We start from the raw sequence: 26,131 nt of genomic DNA, 5'->3' as shown, positions 1-26,131 counted from the left end.
GATTATCATACTAAGCGAAATATATCAGAAAGAGAAAGACAAATACCATATGATATCACTTATATGTGGAAACTAAAATGCTACACAAGTGAATATATCTACAAAACAGAAACAGACTTACAGACATAGAGAACAAACTTGTGGTTGCCGAGGGGGAGGGCAGGTGGGGGAGGGATGGATTGGAAATTTGGGATTAGCAGATGCAAACTATTATATATAGGGTGGATAAACAACAAGGTCCTATTGTATAGCACAGGGAAACTATATTCAATATCTTGTGATAAACCATATTGGGAAAGAATATGAAAAGAATATATATATATATATGTATAACAATCACTTTGACCTACAGCAGAAATTAACACAACAATGTAAATCAACTATATGTCAATAAAAAAATTTTTTTAAATCCTTCAAAAAAATTAAGTAATGGTCATAAAAATGAGCACTGAACTCAAGAGAAGAATAAATGAACACCATGACCACAACAACAAAGAAGTAGAAAATATAAGAAAGTACCAAATAGAAGTCACAGAGCTGAAGTAACTGAACTGAAACATACAATAGAGGAGTTCAGTAGCAGATCAGATGAAGTGGAAGAAGTGATGAGAGAACTTGAAGACAGGTCAGTGGAACTCACCCAATCAGAGCAGCAAAAAGAAAAAAGAATGTAAAAAAAAAAAAAAAAGCTTAAGGGACTTTTAGGACAACATCAAGTGGGCTAACATTCACATTTGTTGGGTCCAGTGGGAGAAGAGAGAGAGAAAGGGGCAGAAAACTTTTTGAAGAAATAATGACTGAAAACTACCTTAACTTGGGGAAGGACACAGACATCCAGATCTAGGAATCCCAGCGAATTCCAACTGAGATAAACCCAAGGAGACCCACACAAAAACACATTATAATTAAAATGTCAAAAGTTAAAGACAAAGAGAAAAATCTTAAAATCATCAAGAGAAAAGCAACTTGTTATGTAAAAGGAAACACTCATAAGACCATCAGCAGATTTTTCAGCAGAAACTGCAAACCAGAAAGGACTGGCACCATATATTTACAGTGCTGAAAGAAAAAATCTTCCAAGCTAGAATGGTCTACCTGGCAAAGTTGTTATTCAGAATTGAAGGAAGGATAGTTTTCCAGACAAGCAGATGCTAAAGGAGTTAATCGTTACTAAACGTGCCTTACAAGGAATATTAAAGGGACTTCTTTAAGCTGAAAAGAAAGGGTGCTAATTAGTAACAAGAAAATATTTGAAAGAAAAAAATCTCACTGGAAAGGTAAATATATAGTGCAGGTAGTGGATTAATCACTTATAAAGGTAGTATGAATGTTAAAAGACAAAAGTAGTAAAAACTAGAACTACACTAAGGGACACACAGGATAAAAATATGTAAAATGTGACATCAAAATCATAAAATGTGGGGGTGGGGGAATAAAAATATAGAGCTTTAGACTGTCATAAAACTTAAATTGTTATCAACTTAAAATAGACTGTTGTAAGTTTTTATATGTAAGCCTTATGGTAACCACAAAACAAAAACTTACAGTAGATACACACAAGATAAAGGAAAGGATCAAGCAAACCACTAAAAAAGTCACTAAACTACAAAAAGAGAGCAGAGAAGAAGAAAGGAATGTAGAAGAACAAAACAGCCAGAAAATGATTAACAGAATTGTAATAAATACATACCTATCAATAATTATTTTAGATGTAAATGGGCTAAATGCTCCAATCAAAAGACATGGAGTGGCTGAATGGATAAAAAGATAAAACCAACCTATATGCTGTCTAAGAGTGACTCTTTGTAAGTAAGGACACACACAGACTGAAACTTAAGGGATGGAAAAAGATATTCCATGCAAATGGAAACCAAAAGTAAGCAGGATTAGCTATATTTGTATCAGATAAAATATATTTTAAGATAAAGACTGTAATAAGAGGCAAAGACAATGATAAAGGGGTCAATCCAACAAGACTATTTAAACATTTGTAAATATTTATATACATAACATAGGCACATCTGAATATATAAAGCAAAAATTAACAGACCCCAAAGGGAGAAATAGTAATATAATAATAGGAAACTTTAATACCCCACCTTTATCAATGAATAGATCATTCAAACAGAGAATCAATAAGGAAACATCAAGATTACATGGCACATTATACCAGATGTACTTAACAGATATATACAGAACTTCTCATCCAAAAGAAACAGAATAAACATTTTTCTCAAGTGCACATGGAACATTCTCCAGGATAGGTCATATGTTAGTCCACAGAATAAGTCTTAAAATTTAAGAAGATTGGTATCATATCAAGCATCATTTTTTGACTACAATGGTATGAAACTAGAAATCAATGCCAAGAAGAAAACTGGAAAATTCACAAATATATGGGGATTAAACAATATGCTACTGAACAACCAATGGGTCAAAGAAGAAAAGAGAACTCTAAACATACCTTGACACAAATGAAAATGGAAATGCAACATATCAATACTTACAGGATGCAGCAAAAGCAGTTCTAAGAGGTAGATTCAAAACTTAAATGCATATATATATATATATAAAAAACAACAAGAAAATTCTCAAACAACATAACATTACACCTCATGGAACTAGAAAAGAAGAATAAATGAAGCCCAAAGTTAGTAGAAGGAAGGAAACAGCAAAGATCATAGCAGAAATAAATGAAATAAAGACTAAAATAACAATAGAAAAATCAATGAAACTAAGAGCTGGTTCTTTCAAAAGATAAACAAAATTGACAAACCTTTAGCTAGACTCAGCAGACTAAAAGGGAGGAGTCAAAGAAATACAATTGGAAACAAAAGAGACATTACAACTGATAGCCACAGAAATACAAAGAATCATAAGAGACTACTATGAACAATTACATGTCAACATATTTAACAACCTAAAAGTATAAATGCCTAGACACATACAAACCTCCAGGGCTGAATCATAAAGAAATACAAAATCTGAACAAACTAATTGTGAGGAGATTAAATCAATAATCAAAACATCCCAACAAACCAAAGTCCAGGACCAGATGGCTCACTGGTGAATTTTACAAAACATTCAAGGAGGAATTAATAGTAATCCTTCTCAAACTGTTCCAATACATAGAAGAGGAAGAAATACTTCCGCACTCTTTTTACAAGGCTAGCATTACCCCCGTACCAAAACCATACAAGGATGCCATGAGAAAAGAAAATGACAGGCCAATATCCCTAATGAACAAAGATGCAAAAATTATCAACAAAATATTAGCAGATCAACAGTACATTATATTAGCAAGCAGTATAAAATATTAGCAAATTCAACGGTACATTAAAAAGATCGTACATCATGATCAAGTAGGATTTATTCTAGGGATTTTACCAAACCTAACTTGGGCCCACTTGCCTGACACACAGCAAAGCCAATCTACTGACACCGGGTTGTGGTGAAGGAATGTACAGAGTTTACTGTAGGACACCAAGCAAAGAGAATGGGCAGCTCATGCTCAAAAGACCCAAACTCCCCAATGGCTTTCAGGGAAGGGTTTTTTAAGACAGTGTGAGGAAGAGGGTCACAGGGTGCATGATCAGCTTGTGCGCAGTTCTCTGATTGGTTGATGGTGAGGTAACAGGGTAATGTTTCAGGAATTTCAATCATCAACCTGGTTTTAACCAGTTTGGGGGTCTATGTGCTTGTGGTCAGCAGTTTTCATCTGGTGGGAGGCTGGTTTCTGTAAAAACAACTTAGGAATGTGTGTCAGACATTACTTTCTGTGTCCTTCAGGGAGGAGCTAAAAGTCCTGTGACTCTGCTATATGGCTGACCTATTGTTTAAGTTGTTACCAGTTCTCTTGCCTGAATGCTGTTCTTTGTCTCTGCCTGATCTCACTCCTCTGATCATTAATCCTTGAGCCAGACTTTGCAACTCAGGGAAATTTCAGGAGACTGAAATTTTTCTTTAAGTGAGGGATGGGGAGCATGTAGGGGGTCTGTTACCGAGAAAGGCCCATCTGGGCATTGCTTAGTTTCAATCCCCCTTTTCTTTGTTACTCTTCAATCAAGGTGTGGGGTAAGACAGGGAATGACGTTTTATTTTTATTTTTATTTTTTTTATAAATTTATTTTATTTATTTATCTTTGGCTGAGTTGGGCCTTTGTTGCTGCACGTGGGCTTTCTCTAGTTGTGGTGAGCAGGGGCTACTCTTCGTTGTGGTGTGCAGGCTTCTCATTGAGGTGGCTTCTCTTGTTGAGGAGCACGGGCTCTAGGTGCACGGGCTTCAGTAGTTGTGGCATGCGGGCTCAGTAGTTGTGGCTTGTGGGCTCTAGAGCGCAGGCTCAGTAGTTGTGGCACACGGGCTTAGTTGCTCCGTGGCGTATGGGATCTTCCCAGACCAGGGCTCAAACCCATGTCCCCTGAATTGGCAGGCAGATTCTTAACCACTGCGCCACCAGGGAAGCCCGGGAATGACGTTTTAGATAGAGAGGTTAATCATAAACTTGGCAGGGGAACTCAGTTTCAGGGATGGAAGGATGGTTAAACAGCAAATCAGTCAGTGTGATATACCACATTAACAAAATGATGGATAGATATCATATGATCATCTCAAATGCAGAAAAGCTTTTGAAAAAATTCAACATCCATTTATGATATAAAAAAAAAACCCTAACAAAGTGTGCAGAGAGGGAATGGACCTCAACCTAATAAAGGCCATAAATGACAAACCCACAGCTAAACCCCTTTCATTCATACTTAGTGAAATGCTGAAAGCTTTTCCTCTAAGATCAGAAACAAGATGCCCACTCTTTCCACTTTTATTCAACAGAGTATTGGAAGTCCTAGCCTCAGCAATCAGACATGGAAAAAAAAAAAAAGAAATCCAAATTGCAAAGGATGAAAATTGTCACTATTTGCAGATGACATGATATTATATATAGAAAATCCTAACAACTCCACCAGAAATCTGTTAGAACTTATAAACGAGTTCAGTAACATTACAGGATAAAAAAATCAATATTCAAAATGTGTTGTGTTTCTGTTCACTAATAATGAAATATCAGGAAAAGAAATTAAGAAAACAATCCTGTTTAGAATTGCATCAAAAAGAATAAAATACCTAGGACTAAATTTAACCAAAGACGTGAAAGATCTGTACACTGAAAACTATAAGATATGATAATGTCTTAAAGAAATTGGATAAGACACAAATAAATGGAAAGATGTTCTGTGCTCATGGACTGGAATAATTAATATTGTTCAAATGTCCAAACTGCCCAAAGCAATCTACATTTAAATGACATTCCTATCAAAATTCCATTTGCATTTTTCACATAAATAGAGCAAACAATTGTAAAATTTGTGTGGAACCATAAAAGACTCCAAACAGCCAAAGCAATCTTAAGAGAGAAGAATAAAGCTAGAGGCATCACATTCCCTGATTTCAAACTATATTACAAAGCCATAGTAATAAAAACAGTATGGTATAGGCAAAAAAACACATATAGATCAATGGAACAGTATAAAGAGCCCAGAAATAACCCATACATATATGGCCAATTAATTTACAACAAAGTATCCAAGTTTATAAAAGGGAGAAAGAAAAATCTCTTTAATAAATGGTGTTGGGAAAACTGGACAGCCACATGCAAAGAATGAAACTGGAATACTGTCTTACACCATACACAAAAATTAGCTTAAAATGGATTAAAGACTTGAAGGTAAGGCCTGAAACAATAAAATTATTAGAAGAAAACATAGGCAGTAAGCTCCTTGACATCAGTCTTGGTGATGATTTTTTTGATTTGACACCAAAAGCAAAGGCAACAAAAATAAACAAATGGGACTATATCAAACCAAAAACCTTCTGCACAGAAAAGGAAACCATCAACAAAATGAAAAGGGAACAGCTCAAAGGCAAATCATATATCTGATAAGGGGTTAATATAGAAAATATATAAAGAACTCATACAACTCAACAGGGGAAAAATAACAAACAATTTGATTTTAAAAGTGGGCAGAGGATCTGAATATACGTTTTTCCAAAGACGTACAGAAGGCCAATAGGTACATGAAAAGGTGCTCAACATCACTAACCATCAGGGAAATGCAAATCAAAACCACAGTGAGATATCACCTTGCACCTGTTAGAATGGCTATTATCAGAAAGCCAAGAAATAACAAGTGTTGTCAAGGATGTGGAGAAAAGAGAACTCTTGTGCGATGTTGGGAATGCAAATTGGTGCAGCTAGTATGGAAAAACATTATGGAGGGTTCTCAAAAAATTAAAAACAGAACTACCATATGATCCAGTCATTCCATTCTGGGTATTTATCCAAAGGAAATGAAAGTACTAACTTGGAAAGATATTCAATTTATGCCTCTATGTCCATTGTAGTATTATTTCCAATAGCCAAGATATGGAAGCAACCTAAGTATCTCATCAATTCAATGTCTTATCGATGAATTGATAAAGAAAATGTGGTGTATATACACAATGAAATACTGTTCCGCCATAAAATAATGAAATGTTGACATTTATGACTTTGAGGGCATTATGATAAGTGAAATAAGTCAGAGAAAGACAAATGCCATATGATTTCACTTACGTGTGGAATCAATTTAAAAAAAAAAACTCATATATACAGAGAACAAAGTGGTGGTTGCCAGAGTTGGGGCATGGGGGAGTGTGAAATTAGTGGAGGGGGTCAAAAGGTACAAACTTTGTTATAAGATAAGTAAGTCATGGGAATGTAATGTACAGCATGGTGACTATAGTTAGCAATACTGTATTGCATATTTGTAAGTTGCTTAGAGAGTAGATCTTAAAAGTTCTCATCAAAAGAAAAAATTTAAACTATATTTGGTGATGGATGTTAACTAGACTTATTCTTGTGGTCATTTCACAATGTATAGAAATATCAAATCATTATACTGAATGCCTGAAACTAATATAATGTTACATGTCAATTATATCAAAAAAATCTCTCTCCACTCTATGTGAATTTAAGTGGGATTTCATTTTTTTTGTTGTTTAATAACCCCAAATAACCTAAAATATTGGAAGTTGGTAAGCATTTTTGAAACATTCTGAAGCCACTTGACTATACCAATTTTTATACATCATTAGAGAGGTTTGTATATAAGTTTGGTAATTGCCACAGAACTTGTTCTCTGTTTTAAACTCACATTTTAAAAACTTTTTATTATGGAAAAACTTAAACATACACAAAAGTATAGAGGTTAGCATAATTTTAACATATATAAAATATAGAAATTATTTTATTATACTTAATAAGTCCTTATATACCCATCAGCCAGCTTCAGTAGTACCAACTCATGACCAATCTTGTTTCATTGACTCTACTACCTACTTTATCCCCTCCTTTATTATTTTGAAACTATCCCAGACATATTTTATTTATAAACATTTCAATGTGTATGTAAAGATAATGACTCTTAAATTTTAAAAATATAAACACCATGTCCACATTTAAAGCATTAAGACAAGAAAATGAAATAAAAGACATACACACCAGAAAGGAAGAAACAAACTACCTCTATTTGTATATGACATGACCTTCTAAATAGAAAGCTCTAAGGAATCCATTAAAAAGAAAACTATTAAAACTACCAACTGATTGTAATTTTGTATGAAATTTCACCTGGAAATTCAAGAGAATCAGAATAGGCAAAACGTTTTGAAAAAGAACAAGAAGACTTGTTGTTGGAAGACTCACAGTTCCTGACTTCTAAAGTTACTACAAAGCTGCAGTAATTGAGACAGTGTCAGATAGGCATAAGGATAGGAAAATAGATTAGTGGAATAGAAGAGTCCAGAAATTAAAACTTCATTGATTTTTCACAATTACTTCAAGAAAGTGCCATGGAAAAAGAATAGTATTTTCAACAAGTAGTGCTGGGACAATGAGGTATCCACATGAAAAAGAATGAAGGTGGCCTCCTACCTCAGACCATATCCAAAAGTTAGTTCAACATGGATAGAAGAACTAAGTATAAGAGCTAAAACTATAAAACTCATAGAAAAAAATCATATGGAAAAATCTTCATGACCTTGGATTAGGCAATAGTTTAGATATGACACCAAAAGCACAAGGAACAAAAGAAAAAAGATAAATTGGACATCATCAAAATTAAAAACTATAGTGTTTCTAAGGACACCATCAAGAAAGTGAAAAGACAATCCACAGAATGGGAGAAAATTTTTGCAAATTAAGTATCTGATAAGGGACCTGTGTCTAGAATATATGAAGAACTATTATAATTCAGTAATAAAAAGACAAACCGAATATAAATATTAGTTATTTTCCCATTATTTTGCTTTTCAACTTCACGGACTCCAATTATACAGATGCTGGATTTTTTTTTTTTTTTTCTGTCTGCTTTCCACTTCAATCATTTTCTCTCTGGTTCTTTACTTATTTCACTTATATTTTCTTGGTTGTTTTTCTGTCTTTCTTCAATGCCTTTTATTCAATTTTTATTTAAATGTAATCTCCCATCATTATCTTTTAATTTAGTCTTCATTTCCTTTATAATCATCTGTTTCATTCCTAGTTGTCAACTCTTATTTCTACTTGTGGTTCATTTCTGTTCCTTGTTTGTAAATTTATAATTCACGATTTTTCTTATCATCATCAAATACTTGTTTGAGGATATTTAATTCAGTTTAGGATGTTAGTTTGCAGTTTTCTTCTGCTTTGTGTTTGGTTTTTTGAAGGCAGTTTTATTAACTGAAATGCTTTTATTTTCATTTTCTATTCTCTTATAGTAGTTTTGTATAGATAAAGACTGCTTATATTTATGAATTTCATGGATAGGTTGGCAGTCTGGATTAGTTTAAAAGATCTCTAGTTAAAGTTTACTTTTTTATCTCATTGTAGCAATGTGCAGTTTCTTTAATTGATGGATTCTTATTGGGGGTGTTGTATTTACTTTGAGGTTTTTTTATTAGCTTGTAATATCCTAAATTTCTCCCCCTTGCTTCTCTTTCCCTTCACCACTCACTTTCCAAAGGGTGTTCCTCCTTTCCTTTATCTTCTTCGCTCCAAAAGTGATGCCTTTCTGAGGCTCCCACCTCAGCTCTCACACACTTTTAAGTCTCTTCCTCATAATCAGTGCTCTGATCTTCCAGGAGTCTTTTTGCAGTATTTTTTGCACTTAGAGTGTACTTTCTCTTTCTGTGGGTGATTTAAATTCAATCTTAAACTTCTGTTCATGTCTTTTCTGTTTTCTGCAGTTTTTCAGAAGCTCTTTTACTCTCCATAAAGGATTATGACAGGGGCTTGAGTGAGAGCTGTGCTAAAAATTGTTGTTTTTTCTTTTACTTACAGGTTTCTTGAAGTTTGTATTGTACTTTGTCTTCTAGGTATGCTGTAATGTAGAATTTTCTTGGTTTTATTTGTTGATCTGTGTACTTTTTTTGGGAAATGTGTGGAGAGACTTGAACTTATTTGGCCACTGTTAACCTGGACTAACCATAATTCACCTAGCACTCATGTTTTGACACATTGTCAGAGTATAGTCATTAGCAACTATATTCATTTTTAATAGCCACCATGTAGACATATTTCTACAGAATAATTCCTATTTAATACTTAACATCAGTCCTTATGTTGATGTCTCTGCAGTCATTTTGGTGGTCTGAACTTCTCTTTTTCTAGTAGTTTCCTCAGGAAGGGCTCATAAGAGCAATATTTCTTGAGTCATAAGACCTTATCTGTGAACTTTTATCTAAAAGTTGGTGTATCTGGATATTAAAAGTTATTGGCTAATATTTTTATATCTTTTTACAGATGTTACTTTGTTGTCTCTGACATAAAGTGTTACACCTGAAAAGTCTACTGGAAATCTGATATTCTTTCCCTTGTAAATAACTTGTTCTTTTTGTCAGGATCCCCAAAGGGTTTCTTATCAGGTTCAATGCTTTTATTAATATAGGTCCTGGGTTGGTCTTTTAAAAAATCATTCTTAATTGCTTTTCCTAGGTATGAGTTGCACCCTTTCAATACATTGTTTCAAGTTATTTTTTTCACATATTATTCTTGAGTTGTTGTTAATCTTAATGTTATTGTTCTGTCTCAATCACTTACGTTTTCTTCTTCACAACTGTGTATATATTGGATATTCTTTGCCTATCTTTAATATTTGTCACTTATTCTTGAGTCACTTTTCATCTCTTTTTTTTAGAAAACCTTCTATTTATCTCAAAACCTTATTTATTAGGCTTATTCACAATTTTGCTTCTAATTTAGTTCATTTCTAAATTGACTTTTTCTTTATTTCTACTTTTTCCTGAGCTCTAGCTTATGAGTTTTAAATTTATGAGTTTTAAATTCTGATTCATATTTTTCTTTCATAATTTCTATCACTTTCTTATTCATTTTGCCTCATTTTGAAATAATTGGTATATCAGTCATAACTCTCCAGAGAAACAGAACCAATAGAATTTATACATGTTTATATTAAGAGATTTATTTTAAGAAATTGGTTCATGTGATTGTGGGACTGGCAAGTCTGATAGGTCAGGCCGGAGCCTGGAAACTCAAGGAAGAATTAATGCTGTAGTCTTGAAGCAGAATTTCTTCTCCAGGAAACCTTAGTTTTTGCTCTGAAGGCTTCCAACTGATCGAAAGGGACTCCACCCACATTATCAAAGGTGTTCTGTTTTATTTAAAGTCAACTGATTGTAGATATAAACCACATCTATAAAATACCTTCATAGAAAAACCTATATTAGCATTTGATTAAATAACTGGGTACTATAATCTAGCCAAATTGACGCATAAAACTAACCCTCACATTACGTTACAGCTTTAATTTATTTATTGAGGGGAATTCCCTGGTGGTCCAGTGGTTAGGACTCTGTATTTCCACTGCAGGGGGCATGGGTTCAATCCCTGGTCAGGGAAGTAAGATCCCGCAAGCCGTGCGGCATGACCAAAATATATATGTATGTGTGTGTGTGTGTGTGTGTGTATATATATATATATATATATATATATATATATATATATATGGAGTATGGTCTTACAGAGATGTTATTCTGTTTCTTACTCTCTACTTTTTCTTATTATAACTGTGTGTGATTTTACCGTGATCCTCTTTCTATTGCTCATTTTTTTTTAAATCATGAAATTAATTTTCCTGCTCTTTAAGGATGGAGTGGTGGGTTAAAATAACTTTTCTAACCTTTAGAGTTACCTCTTGTGTTGTTTTGTAGAGTGTCCAAAAATAAGGCTAATACTTTCTGAGATTTCCAGGTTCTGTTTCGCTCCCTCATTTATCTGTAGTTTCTCTTTCCTTTGTTCTTATTGTCCCTTTCCAGCTCAGTTGGTATTCTTTTTCCTGTATCTTTCTTCATTATGGATCTTTGTCCTGGAAGGTGTCTTTGGCTCATTGATTTCATTTTTTGTTTGTTTTTTTAAACTTTTTATTTTATATTGGAATATAGCTGGTTACCAATGTTGTGATAGTTTCACGTGCACAGCAAAGTGACTCAGCCATACATATACATGTATCCATTCTGTTAGGTGAGCCGATACAGGTTGTGAAAGAATTCACAGAAGTATTAACAAGGGAAGAAAAGAACTTTTTTATTCACTTTCCAAGGGAGGAAAGGGGCTAGACGCATAGAGTGGCATCAGCACTGAAGGTGGGGGTTCAAGTCGTTTATTGGGCTTCAAAGGGCAAGGTGCAGGAAAGAGGGGGTGGGTTCATATCTACTTTGGTCCACAGTTGTATCTGAGCTGGCTGTGCTTCTATAGGATGTGGTTTTTCTGAGAATCTGTAACTTTTTGTCTTCAGTAATTTTCCAGTCCTTGGATGTCTGAAGGAGACTTGCTAGTGGCCCTTGACACTACTACTCTATTTTGAACAATGTTAGATGGGTTTACACATTCTCCCCCAAACTCCCCTCCCATCCAGGCTTCCACATAACATTGAGCAGAGTTCCCTGTCCTTGTTGGTTATCCATTTTAAACATAGCAGTGTGTACATGTCAATCCCAAACTCCCTAACTAGCCCTTCCCCCATTCCCTCCCCCCCTGGTAACCATAAGTTCATTCTCTAAGTCTGTGAGTCTGTTTCTGTTTTGTAAATAAGTTCATTTGTATCATTTCTTTTTAGATTCTACATATAAGTGATATCATATGATGTTTCTCTTTTTCTGTCTGAGTTACTTCACTCAGTATGACAATCTCTAGGTCCATCCATGTTGCTGCAAATGACAGTATTTCATTCTTTTTAATGACTGAATAATATTCCATTGTATATATGTACCACGTCTTCTTTATCCATTCCTCTGCCGATGGACATTTAGGTTGCTTCCATGTCTTGGCTATTGTAAATAGTGCTGCTATGAACATTGGGGTGCACGTATCCTTTTGCACCATGTTTTTCTCCAGATATATGCCCAGGATAGGTCCCAGTTCCTCCTGCCCTTTCGACGTTATCAGAGACCTCTTGCACTTACTTAGAAATTGAAAAGTGTAAAAATCCCTCTGGTTAGAGTTGCTATTCTCAAATTGTCCTGCCATGGTTGCCACTGAATACCTATCATTGACTGAGGTGTTTTCTTCTAAGGCCTATCATACTTGCTTTCTTTTGCTTTCTTGCTGATATCACATGAGTCTGGTAGTTTTAACTGGTCTGTCTCAACCCAATTTTATTTTGGGATTTTGAGGGATACCTTGTCACTGAGTTTTATTGTTGATGTTGTCCAGTGTTTTTTTGATGCTATACTAATTGTTCTCTCCGTGTTTATAAGGAAATTTGAGTAAATTAAAACATTACATCACCACTAATCTGTCCCAATTTGTTTCCTTTTGTAAATTCCAATTTTTCTTCTTTCTTGTATCCTTCTTTTTACTTTTTTGGGTTTTCTCTGTGGTTATTTTATTAGCATCTTATACTGAAAACTGAGTTTATTCACTTTCAAACTACCTTATTTCTTTTATATATATTTAAGGCTATAAATTTCCTTTAGGGCCTGTTTACCTCCTACAGATTTTGATAACATCAACTGCTTTTATTGTTTATTCATAAATATTGTATGATTTTCATTGTGATTTCTGCTTTACTCCATGAATCATTCAGAAGTAGTTTTTTTTAAAGATTACAAATATCCTAAAAATATTTTCTGATTAACTTTATGAGAAATTCTAATTATTTTATTTCATTAATATCAAAGGCACAGTATGTGTGATAATAGTACTTTGAGATTGGCTAACACTTCCTTTGTAAATGTGGTCAATTTTGGTAAATGTTCTATGTGAGATTGAAAAGAATATATTTTGTATTGGTTAATTTTAGAAATACACACACACAGAGTTGACTCTTGAACAACATAGGTTTGAGCTGAACTGTTCCACTTATACAAAGATTTTTTTCAATAGTAAATACTAAAGTACTACACAATCCAAGGTTGATTGAACCTGTGGATGTGAAACCACAGATACTGAAGAACTGCATCTATAAAAGGCTAACTATAAACTATAGGCAGATTTTCCACTGTGTGGAGTGTCAGTGCCCCTAACCCCTGAGTTGTTCAAGGGTCAACTGTAACTACCTTTTTTTCAGGTTTAATCTATGGCTTGAAAAAAGTGTGTTAAAGTCTACCACTATATTTGTGACTTTTAAAATATCTTCTAGTAATTCTATCAAATTTTGCTTTATATACCACAGGGTTGTATCATAGCTTCTGGTGAACTTTTCTCTTTTATTTTCTTATACACTGTCATTAATCCTATAACATCAAATATATGAGATAGCTGGTATTATAATCCCCATTCAAGTAAAACCAATGAAACAATATTTATATATATACATAAAACTGTATATATATGTATATGTACATAATTATATGTAACAATATTAGGAGGTGAAATTGGGCTCCAACTCTGGCTGAAGAGGATGACCAGTGTTGAGACTAAGACTGATAATGTTAGAAAGTGTATGAGCATACTTCCAGGAAGAAAGAGCTTATAAATGAAAGAATGTGGAAGCAGGAAAAAAAGTAGAAATAAGGAAATAAAGAAAATGCGACTGAAGAAAGTTATGATGATTGTATCACCTTAAGTGTCACCTTCTAGACACTTAATATATTAGTTTTGAAGTAAAATAAAATAAAAATCTTATAGTTGGGGGGAGACTATTAAAGTGTCCTATAAAAGTTGTTATTTTTCCTTTACTTGTACAATTTCAAAGGGATTGAATTTTAGTTATTCTCTCTTTAAATAATGACTCAGAAAATTGAGCCCTACATCTAAACACTGAGATAAAAAATTTTAGAGCAGATTTTTGTTTGAGCTATTTTACTTTCTTTTCCAGATTAAGTTAGAGTATGAAGGAACATTATTTTCTGAGTGGAGTGTGCCAGGAACTTGTTCTATAAAAAATAAAAGGTAAGATATTTGCTGTGAAACTCAGTGTATGCGTAAAAACCATTCATATAGTGTGGACGTTCAGATTCAAGGCTGTGGTTTAATGTAAATTTCTTTTCATTAATAGATGTGAAAAGAAAGACAAAATCACTTTGAAAATAGGAGAGAAGTAAACTATTGCTATATTTCTTTATTTTTCTTATTAGCAAAGAATGGAAGTTTTTAGGCTTAAAAAGTAGTAGGGGAATCTCATATGCATCTATACTTATTTCTCCTTTCCCATTGTTTTTAAATGCTAGATCACCCAAGACAGAACTACGTTGTTCTTCTCCTGGTATTCAGATTATAAAACCAATTGTTACGGGCCCAGTAAGTTGATTTTAATGATAAATTAGTAAATCTTAAATAATCATCCCTGTTACATTTTATTTTGCCTTATTTTTGATGTTTTAACTTAATTTAACCTGTTTTAAATAGTTGACTTGTAACTATAAGAGGTATTTTTAAATTATTGTCAATATATCATTAATTTTTAGATGTATCTCATAGCAAATTATGTTATGAACTGATACAGTAGTTCCCCACTTATCCATGGTTACACATTCTGTGCTTTCAGTTACCCATGGTCAACTGTGGTCCAAAAAATTTAAATGGGAAATTCCAGAAATAAACAATTCACAAGCTTTAAATTGCAGTTGTTCTGAGTAGCATGATGAATTATCATGCCGTCCCGCTCCATCCTGCCTGGGACATGAATCATTCCTTTGTCTAGCATATCCTACCCATTAGTTACTTAGTAGCTGTCCCAGTTATCAGATCTATTTTTGTGATAACCTTGTGTGAAGGTAACCCTTATTTTACTCAATAATGCCCCCAAAATTGTAAGAACAGTGATTCTGGCAATTCAGATATGCCAAAGAGAAGCAATTAAGTGCTTCCTTTAAGTGAAAAGGTGAAAGTTTTTGACTAAATAAGGAAAGAAAAAAGATCATATTGATATAATTATTTTACTTTATTATTATTGTTGTTAATCTCTTACTGTGCTTAATTTACAAATTAAATTTTATCATAGGTATGTATGTACAGGAAAAAACAGTATATATAGGGCTGGTTTGGTACTATCTGCAGTTTCAACCATCCACTGGAGGTCTTGGAATATATCCCCCGTGGATAAGAGGAGATCACCATGTATGATTTTTACATTAGCTTTTTTATTAATAAATATATTAAAGCCCCAGTTACCACCTTAGTGATAACAGTACTCCCAGATAAGTGGATCTCAGATCATATACTCCTATGACAATATCAACAATTAAAGAGCCATTTCTAGCAGATTTATTTGTATTCCACTACATTTTCTTCAATTCAGGAAAGCTATATGAATGCGAATAAATGAGTGATGTTGAATCCTCTCTAGTCAACAAAAATAATAATAATAATAATAAGGAATTTTTTATTGGAATATAATTGCTTTACAATGTTGTGTTAGTTTCTGCTGTATGACGAAGGGAATCAGCTATATGGATACATATATCCCCTCCCTCTTGGACCTCCCTCCCACCCATCCTACCCAACTAGGTCATCACAGAGCACCGAGCTGAGCTCCCTGTGCTATACAGAAGGTTTCCACTAGCTATCTGTTTTACACATGGTAGTGTATATATGTCAATCTAAATCTCCCAGTTCATCCCACCCCCTCTTCTCCCCTGTGTCCACATGTGCGTGCTCTACGTCTCCGTCTCTATTCCTGCCCTACAAATAGGTTCATCTGTACCATTTTTCTAGATTCCACATATATGCATTAATATATATTTGTTTTTCTCTTTCTGCCTTACTTCACTCTGTATGACAGGCTCTAGGTCCATCCACATCTCTACAAATGACCCAATTTCGTTCCTTTTTATGGCTGAGTAATAGTCCATTGTATATATGTACCACATCTTCTTTATCCATTCATCTGTCGATGGACACTTAGGTTGCTTCCACGTCCTGGCTATTGTAAATAGTGCTGCAATGAACATTGTGGTACGGACTCTTTTTGAATTATGGTTTTGTCAGGGTATATGCCCAGTAGTGGGATTGCTGGGTCATACGGTAGTTCTATTTTTAGTTTTTTAAGGGACCTCCATACTGTTCTCCATAGTGGCTGTATCAATTTACATTCCCACCAACAGTGCAAGAGGGTTCCCTTTTCTCCACACCCTCTCCAGCATTTACTGTTTGTAGATTTTTCGATGATGCACATTCTGACCAGTACCTCATTGTACTTTTGATTTGCATTTCCCTAGTAAATAGTGATGTTGAGCATCTTTTCACATGCCTCTTGGCCATCTGTATGTCTTCTTTGGAGAAATGTCTATTTATATCTTCCACCCATTTTTTGATTGGGTTGTTTGTTTTTTTGATATTGAGCTGCATGAGCTGTTTGTATATTTTTGAGATTAATCCTTTATCCGTTGCTTCCTTTGCAAATATTTTCTCCCATTCAGAGGGTTGTCATTTCATCTTGTTTATGGTTTCCTTTGCTGTGCAGAAGCTTTTAAGTTTCATTAGGTCTCATTTGTTTATTTTTGTTTTTATTTCCATTTCTCTAGGAGGTGGGTCAAAAAAGATCTTGCCATGATTTATGTCAAAGAGGGTTTTGCCTATGTTTTCTTCTAAGAGTTTTATAGTGTCCAGTCTTACATTTAGGTCTTTAATCCATTTTGAGTTCATTTTTGTGTATGGTGTTAGGGAGTATTCTAATTTCATTCTTTCACATGTAGCTGTCCTGTTTTCCCAACACCACTTATTGAAGAGACTGTCTTTTTTCCATTGTGTATTCTTGCCTCCTTTGTTGTAGCTTAGGTGACCACAGGTGCATGGGTTTATCTCTGGGCTTTCTGTTTGTTCCATTGATCTATATTTCTGTTTTTGTGCCGGTACCATACTCTTTTGATGACTGTAGCTTTGTAGTAGAGTATGAAGTCAGGGAGTCTGATTCCTCCAGCTCTGTTTTTCTTTCTCAAAATTGTTTTAGCTAATTCAGGGTCTTTTGTGTTTCCATATAAATTGTAAAATTTTTTGTTCTAATTCTGTGAAAAATGACATTGCTAATTTGATAGGGATTGCATTGAATCTGTAGATTGCTTTGGGTGGTACAGTCATTTTCACAATGTTGATTCTTCCAATCCAAGAACATGGTATGTCTCTCCATACGTTTGTGTCATCTTTGATTTCTTTCATCAGTGTTTCATAGTTTTCTGAGTACAGGTCGTTTGCCTCCTTAGGTAGGTTTATTCCTAGGTATTTTATTCTTTTTGTTGTAATGGTAACTGGGATTGTTTCCTTAATTTCTCTTTCAGATTTTTCGTTGTTAGTGTATAGGAATGCAAGAGATTTCTGTACATTAATTTTGTATCCTGCTACTTTACCAGATTCATTGATTGGCTCTAGTAGTTTTCTGGTAGCATTTTTAGGATTTTCTATGTATACTATCATGTCATCTGCAAACAGTGACAATTTTACTTCTTCTTTTACGATTTGGATTCCTTTTATTTCTTTTTCTTCTCTGACTGCCGTGGCTAGAACTTCCAAAACTATGTTGAATAATAGTGGTGAGAATGGGAACCCTTGTCTTTTTCCTGATCTTAGAGGAAATGGTTTTAGTTTTTCACCATTGAGAATGATGTTTTTTGTGGGTTTGTCATATATGGCCTTTTATGTTGAGGTAGGTTCCCTCTATGCCTACTTTCTGCAGAGTTTTTATCATAAATGGGTGTTGAATTTTGTCAGAAGCTTTTCCTGCATCTATTCAGACAATAATTTAATTATTAAATTTAATTTTTTAATTAAATTTTATTTTATTATTAGTAATTTAATTGCTTAATTTGTTAATATGGTGTATCACATTGATTGATTTGCATATACTGAAGAATCCTTGCATCCCTGGGATAATTCCCACTTGATCATGGTGTATGATCTTTGTAATATGTTGTTGGATTCTGTTTGCTAGTATTTTGTTGAGGATTTTTGAGTCCATGTTCATCAGTGATATTGGTCTGTAATTTTCTTTTTTTGTGACATCTTTATCTGGTTTTGGTATCAGGGTGGCCTCATAGAATGAGTTTGGGAGTGTTACTCTGTCTGCAATCTTTTGGAAGAGTTTCAGAAAGATAGGTGTTAGCTCTTCTCTAAATGTTTGATAGAATTGTCCTGTGAAGCCATCTGGTCCTGGATTTTTGTTTGTTGGAAGATTTTTAATTACAGTTTCAATTTCACTATTTGTGATTGGTCTGTTTATATTTTCTATTTCTTCCTGGTTCAGTCTTGAAAGTTTGTACCTGTCTAAGAATTTGTCCATTTCTTCCAAGTTGTCCATTTTCTTCACATATAGTTGCTTGTAGTAGTCTCTTATGCTCCTTTGTATTTCTGTGCTGTCAGTTGTAATTTCTCTTTTTTCATTTCTAATTTTATTGATTTGAATCCTCTCCCTTTTTTTTCTTGATGAGTCTGGCTAGGTTTATCAATTTTGTTTATCGTCTCGAAGAACCAACTTTTAGTTTTGTTGATCTTTGCTATTGTTTTCTTCATTTCTATTTCATTTATTTCTGCTCTGATCTTTATGATTTCTTTCCTTCTACTAACTTCGGGAGTTTTTTTGTTGTTCTTCTTCTTCTTCTCTAGTTGCTTTAGGTGTAAGGTTAGATTGTTTATTTGAGATTTTTCTTGTTTCCTGAGGTGAGATTGAATTGCTATAAACGTCCCTCTTAGAACTGCTTTTGCTGCATTCCATAAGTTTTAGGTCATTGTGTTTTCCCTGTCATTGTTTCTATGTATTTTTTAATTTCCTCTTTGATTTCTTCAGTGGTTTCTTGGTTATTTAGTAGCGTACTGTTTAACCTCCATGTGTTTATGTTTTTTACAGTTTTTTTACTGTAATTGATTTCTAATCTCGTAGAGCTGTGGTCGGAAAGGATGCTTGATATAATTTCAATTGTCGTAAATTTACCGAGGCTTGATTTGTGAGCTAAGATGTGATCTATCCTGGAGAATGTTCCGTATACACTTGAGGCGAAAGTGTATTCTGCTGCTTTTGGGTGGAATGTCCTATAAATATCAATGAAATCTATCTGGTCTATTGTGTCATTTAAAGCTTGTGTTTCCTTATTTATTTTGTTTGGATGATCTGTCCATTGGTGTAAGTGGGATGTTAAAGTCCCCACTATTATTGTGTTGCTGTTGATTTCCCCTTTTATGGCTGTTAGCATTTGCCTTATGTATTGAGGTGCTCCTATGATGGGTGCATAAATATTTATAATTGTTATATCTTTTTCTTGGATTGATCCCTTGATCATTATGTAGTGTCCTTCCCTGTTTCTTGTAACAGTCTTTATTTTAAAGTCTATTTTATCTGATATGAGTATTGCCACTCCAGCTTTCTTTCGATTTTCATTTGCATGGAATATCTTTTTCCATCCCCTCACTTTCAGTCTGTATGTGTCCCTAGGTCTGAAGTGGGTCTCTTGTAGACAGCATATACATGTGTCTTGTTTTTGTATCCATTCAGCCAGTCTGGGTCTTTTGGTTGGAGCATTTAATCCATTTACATTCAAGGTAATTATCGATATGTATGTTCCTATTACCATATTCTTAGTTGTTTTGCATTTGTTTTTGTGGGTCTTTTTCTTCTCTTGTGTTTCCTGCCTAGAGAAGTTTCTTTAGCATTTGTTGTAAAGCTTGTTTGGTAGTGCTGAATTCTCTTAGCTTTGATTATCTGTAAAGCTTTTGATTTCTCTGTTGAATCTGAATGAGATCCTTGCTGGGTGGGGTAATCTTGGTTGTAGGTTTTTCCCTTTCATCACTTTAAATATATCCTGCCACTCCCTTCTGGTCTGCAGACTTTCTGCTGTAAAATCAGCTGATAACCTTATGGGGATTCCCTTGTATGCTATTTGTTGCTTCTCCCTTGCTGCTTTTAATACTTTTTCTTTGAATTTAATTTTTCTTAGTTTGATTAATATGCATCTTGGTGTGTTTCTCCTTGGGTTTATCCTGTAGGGACTCTGCAATTCCTGGACTTGGGTAGCTATTTCTTTTCCCATCTTAAGGAAGTTTTTGACTCTAATCTCTTCAGATATTTTCTCAGACCCTTTCTCTTTCTCTTCTTCTTCTAGGAACACTATAATTCGAATATTGGTGCATTTAATGTTGTCCTAGAGGTCCCTGAGACAATCCTCATTTCATTCTTTTTTCTTTATGCTGCTCTTCAGCAATTATTTCCACCATTCTATCTTCCAGCTCACTTATTAGTTCTTCTGCCTCAGTTATTCTGCTATTGATTCCTTCTAGAGTATTTTTCATTTCAGTTATTGTGTTGTTCATCACTGTTTGTTTGTGCTTTAGTTCTTCTAGGTCCTTGTTACACATTTCTTGTATTTTCTCAATCCATGCCTCCATTCTATTTCCAAGATTTTGGATCATCTTTACTATCATTACTCTGGATTATTTTTCAGGTAGGTTGCCTATTTCCTCTTCATTTATTTGCTCTTATAGGTTTTTACCTTGCTCCTTCATCTGTAATATATTTTTTTGTCATCTCGTTTTTTTTGTTTTGTGGGGCTGTGTTCCTGTTGTGCTGGTTGTTCGGCCTGAGGCATCCAGCACTGGAGTGTGCAGGCAATTGGTTGGAGCTGGGTCTTGGTGCTGAGATGAGGACCTCTGGGAGAGCTTACACCAATTAACATTCCTTGGGGTCTGAGCTTCTCTTTACGCCAGTGTTTTGGACTCCACACAGCCACCACAGGAGCTCAGGCAAGACCCTGCAAGCCACACAGTGTGGCAAAAAAAAAAAAAAAAGGCAACAAACAAAAAAGAGCAGAACAATAACAACAAATAAAAAATAAAATAAAATTAGAAAAATTAAAAGTACATTAGTAAAAATAAAAATGAAATCACCACAACAAAACAAAACAGAACCACAACAGCAAAAATATATATATATAAAATTTTAAAAATGAAAAAATAAAATAAAAATAAGATTAAAAGATAAGAATTTGTTTTTAAAAAGGCTGGAGGAGGCCTGGGGGCTGTGAGGCTCAGGCCCAGGACCTGCGCAGCCAGAAAAGGCCTTAGCGGGCGGTGGGGCTTAGACCTGGGACCTGTGCAGCCAGAAAAGCCCTTAGTTGAGGAGTAGGGGTTAGGTCCAGGACCCGTGCGGCTGGAAGAGGCCTCAGCAGAGGTGCTTAGGCCCAGGATCTGACCGGCCAGATGGGGGGATTCAGGCCCAGGAGGCTTGCCGGGGCGCAAGTGGCAGGGGAGATGCTGGCCGCGTTCCCCTCTGATCCCCCAATCCCCGGAAGGTCCCTCTCCATCCCCATCAATCCCCACGCCATGAGTGGGCCCCTCCGAGTGTGGGAACCTCTCCCCTCCCTCAGCCTCCCTCAGGGGTGCCAGTCCCATCCTACCTCCAACTTTTCTTCCCCCCCTCCTTCCTTCCCGTGTCCTACCCGGTGGCATGGGGATTCCTTCTGTCCCCTTTGGTGTCTGAGGTCCTCCACCAGCACCTAGTCGATGCCCTACTTGTGAGGAGACACAAACTGTGTCCTCCTACTCCACCATCTTCACTCCACCCCTAACAATAAGGAATTTTAAAGCAATGGCACTGTACTAGTTCGTAACAAAGTACTGGCCACACACATTATAGTTGATGTTCCCACATAAGTGTATCTAAAGCCATTGCTGTGTAGAGACTTCATGTGACAAGTCCTGCCTTTACTTTGGGGCTTGTGCCTTCTTTTTACTTTTTTTTTTTTCCCATGAGTAAAGTGTTTCTCTAAGTTCTGTTGCTTTCCTTTTACTTAGTAACCTGTATTTTCAGGGAACAGGTAGACAGGGTGAAGTGGGAGAGGCCAGATGAATATAGTAATTCACATTTCAATCCCTGTAGATTGAAAAATATTTGAATTTGGCTTTTTGAGTTTGTGTGTTTACCAGTTTCATGAACACAATTCCTGAGGAAGTAAAGGATTTCTCTCCCTTTTGTTATGTGTTGGAAGTCCACATAAATGTGTAATGTTATGTAAAAAATATGTACACACTAATACATGTATATATAGGAATATCTTTGTCATTTATATATAGTGTTATCAGAACTTACAGCTTTTAAGGAGGTATGTGTGACTTTTGAAATGCACTCAAAAGGCCTCAGTTATAACAACAAAAGAATGTCTCCAAGCATTGCCAAACATTTCTTTGCAAGCAAATTCATCTCTTGTTGAGAACAATTAAACAAGAAAATTAATTGAGTTGTGTTTCATTGAGGAAGACTTTCTAGGAAAATTCACTGTTTTCCTTTGTACAGTTGCAGAGAACACTTCTGTGTCCAGATATTGGTTGGTGGGTGGTGGTTCAACATTGACCAATTCTCCTATATCAGCTGGGTGTACTACCATTCAAAGTTCCAGCAATATCTACCTAGAGTTAATGTCACATCCCACAAGTTAAGGGCTCAGTCCCACAAGACTGCCCCCACTTCAGTTGCCAATTGCAAATCCCTGGTTGTCACCTATACTTCTGACTGACTGGTGATAAATCCAGGTTCCCATAACTTTCTCCTCAATTTCAGTAATTTGTTAAACAACTCAATTTGTTAAACACAGCAGAACTCAGGGAAACACGTTTACTGGTTAAAATAAAGGATATGGTAAAAGGATCCAGATGAACAACAAGGTCAAGAAGTACATAGGGCAAGGTCCAGAAGGGTTCTGAGTACAGGAACTTCTGTCATTGTGCACTTGGGTACATCACCTGCTGGCCTGTGGATGTGTCCACCAACCTGGAAGCTCTCTTACTCTCATACTTTAAGGATTTTTATGGAGACTTCATCAAGTAGGCATGATCGATTATTGACTCATTTTCCAGCCCTTCTCCACTCTCCAGAGAATGGGGGGAGGCTGAGCTGAGAATGGGAGGCTCAGCTGAAAGTTCCAAGCTTTTAACCATGGGTTGGTTTTTCTAGTGATCAGTTCCCAGCCAGGAGCCCACCAAGAGTTGCCTCATTAGAACAAAAGGAATTTAGGGGCTCTGTGCCAGACGTTCCTATTACTCAGGAAATTAAAAAGTGTTAGGAGCTAGGTGTCAGGAACCAGGGTCAAAGACTAAATATTAGGAACTGGGGGTAAAATATACATATGATATATATATATATCTCATATGTGAAAAAATGTATATATATAATTTCACAAAGACAAATATAATAGAAACAATCAGTCATCTAAATTTATCATAGTTTCTTTTGCATTTTCTTTTAGGATTTAGAAGAAGAACGCTATTTATCTGTGGACAGTTCTCATACTTGCTTTCTGTGGTATTATAAGGTTATGTAAGTAATGCAGAAGAAAGGTAATTAATGTGTTTTAAGAGTATTTAGCTTTAGTTAACCACAAATTGATTATCTGCATTATAGTTTCCATATAAGCTTTTATTCACCAATCAAGATATCCTCAAATGTACCCAACTAATGCCCAACTAATAGTGAAGAACAAACAGTAAAAATAACAATAACAACCACTATTTGAACATATACTGCTTCTACATGGTCATACTTTATGTAAGTTAGCTATGTCAGTTTTCATAATAACCAGTTAAATGTAAGTATTACTATCTTTATTATAAATGAGGAAGTGTAAGCTTGGATAGGTTAAATAATTTGGAAAAAATATGCAGCTACTAAAAGATAGCATTGGAAATTGACTGTGGTTTTTCAGATTACAGGCTTCTTTTGTTTCCATTGTATACATTATATTCCAAAAGCACTCTCATTTTCTTAGATAGCTCTTCAAACTCTTTTTAACATGATGGTGAATGAATATAACTAAGAAGGAAAAACTGGTACAAGAAAAAATAGTTAATCGCATTAAAAAATCAATAAGTAAAATGCATCAATGAATCAGAGTTTTTTTTTTTTTTTTTTTTTTTGGTATCATAGTCCAAGCATATCCTAAGCACTGTGTAGGATTAAAAAAACTGTCTTATGTGGTCCCTGCTCTCCAGATGACTGTAATGTACCTAATTCTTTTTATCTACTTAACATCCCTTCCTTTGAGGGAACCATCCCTCCCCTATTCTGTGGTGAAATTATTAATTTCATGTGATTTATATGGTACTACCTCCACAACCCCACATTTCATTGGCCACAGCAATTAGTTGAGGATGGCCATATGACCCAAACAGAACCTATCAGAATACTTGTGTCTTCAGTAAATCATAATTGTTGCCGATAATTTCACTGTCCTGGTTCACGTGGTCCCTTAAAGTCAGATGGCTCTGCAGTTTATGTGTAACCTTTGAATTGAAAGTCCTGATAACTAGATTTCAGCAAGCCCCACCAGGAGTACACATTTACCCATTCTTCTCTGAATTACTGCCACTCTCCCAGAGTCTTACCAAGAAGCAAGGTTATGTAAGTAATGCAAAAGAAAAGTAATTAATGTGTTTTAAGGGTATTTAGCTTTAGTTAACCACAAATGGATTAGCTGATATATTTGTCTATACTTGAGCAGATGCTGCATTATCTGTATTACTATAACTTTATTTTTTAAATCTTGAGAAGTGATAGTACAAATACCCACCCCACCCTGACCCCAACTCTTGTCCTCCTTCAGGAATTTCTTAGCTATATCATGGGCCTATTTTTCCTTCCTATAAATTTTTGGAATTGGTTTGTCAAATTCTACAAAAACCTTAGTTGGGATTTTAATAATTTGTCTAAATATTTTAATCAATTTGGGGTGTCTTTCTACTCCTGAATAATATATAACCCTCCATTTGCTTAGGTCTTTTTACATGTCTGCCAATAAGATTTTGTAATTTTTAATAAAGGTTCCAGGACATTTTTATTAGACTTATTCCTAGGTACTCTTTTTTTTCTTGCTATTATAAATAGTCAAATTTTTTAAATTACAATTTCTAACCAGTTATTCCTGTTGTATAGGATACAATTTACTTTTGAATGTTGATTTTTGCATTCAGCAACATTGCTAAACTCTTATATTGTGATAATTTATTTATATATTATCTTGGAATTTAAAAAAATCAGATTACTTGCAAATAATGATGATTTTGTTTTTCTTTCTGATAAGTATGGCTTCCATTCCTTTTATTCTTACTGCATGTCTAGAACATCAAATACAATGTTTCTTAGAAGGGTGATAGCAGGTCTCCTTATTTTATTCCTGATCTTAAAAGGAAAGCTCTCATCATTTCACTATTTTGTATAATATTTGTTACAGGTTATGAGTTAAACTTTACCTGGTTAAGGAAGTTCCCTTTTATTCCAAGGTGGCTGTGAATTTTTTTATGAATTGGTGTTGAAATTTATTCAAAGCTTTTTTCTCTTCCACATAAAAGTTCATACGTTTTTTCTCTTTTACTATGTTAATCTGATGGATAATAGTTATTAATATTTCCATATTAAACTAACCTTGTGTTTCTGGAATAAGCCAACTTGGTCTTGATGAATTAACTTTCATATACATTGATAGATTCCGTTTGCTAATATTGTTTAGTTTTTTTGTGTGCGAATATACATGAGTGAGATTGGCCTGTGGTTTTACTCCCCTTGTACTATCCTTTTCTTCTTTTGATATCAAGGCTATGCTAGACTCATCATGTAAGTTAGGATGAGTTGTTCTTTTCTATTCTCTGAGAGATTTTGTATAAGATTGGAAATATATGTTCCTTGAATATTT

The 26,131-nt window shown here is 34.7% G+C and overlaps 1 protein-coding gene across 1 annotated transcript in view; it reads left to right on the top strand.

Moving 5' to 3' along the window:
- The window catches only part of CATSPERE (catsper channel auxiliary subunit epsilon), a 268,765-nt gene that overhangs the window by 23,034 nt on the left and 219,600 nt on the right, over positions 1 to 26,131 (top strand). Inside the window, exons 3-5 of the mRNA XM_061185394.1 lie at positions 14,350 to 14,423; positions 14,702 to 14,771; positions 23,693 to 23,763. Of these exons, the coding sequence (XP_061041377.1) occupies positions 14,350 to 14,423; positions 14,702 to 14,771; positions 23,693 to 23,763 (215 nt within the window). The remainder of the gene's footprint in view (positions 1 to 14,349; positions 14,424 to 14,701; positions 14,772 to 23,692; positions 23,764 to 26,131) is intronic.

This window comes from Eubalaena glacialis, chromosome 3, assembly GCF_028564815.1.
Source record: "Eubalaena glacialis isolate mEubGla1 chromosome 3, mEubGla1.1.hap2.+ XY, whole genome shotgun sequence".
NCBI classification, from domain to species: domain Eukaryota; kingdom Metazoa; phylum Chordata; class Mammalia; order Artiodactyla; family Balaenidae; genus Eubalaena; species Eubalaena glacialis.
The sequence above is the reverse complement of the archived record's forward strand: the minus strand, read 5'-3'. Positions and strand labels throughout refer to the sequence as shown.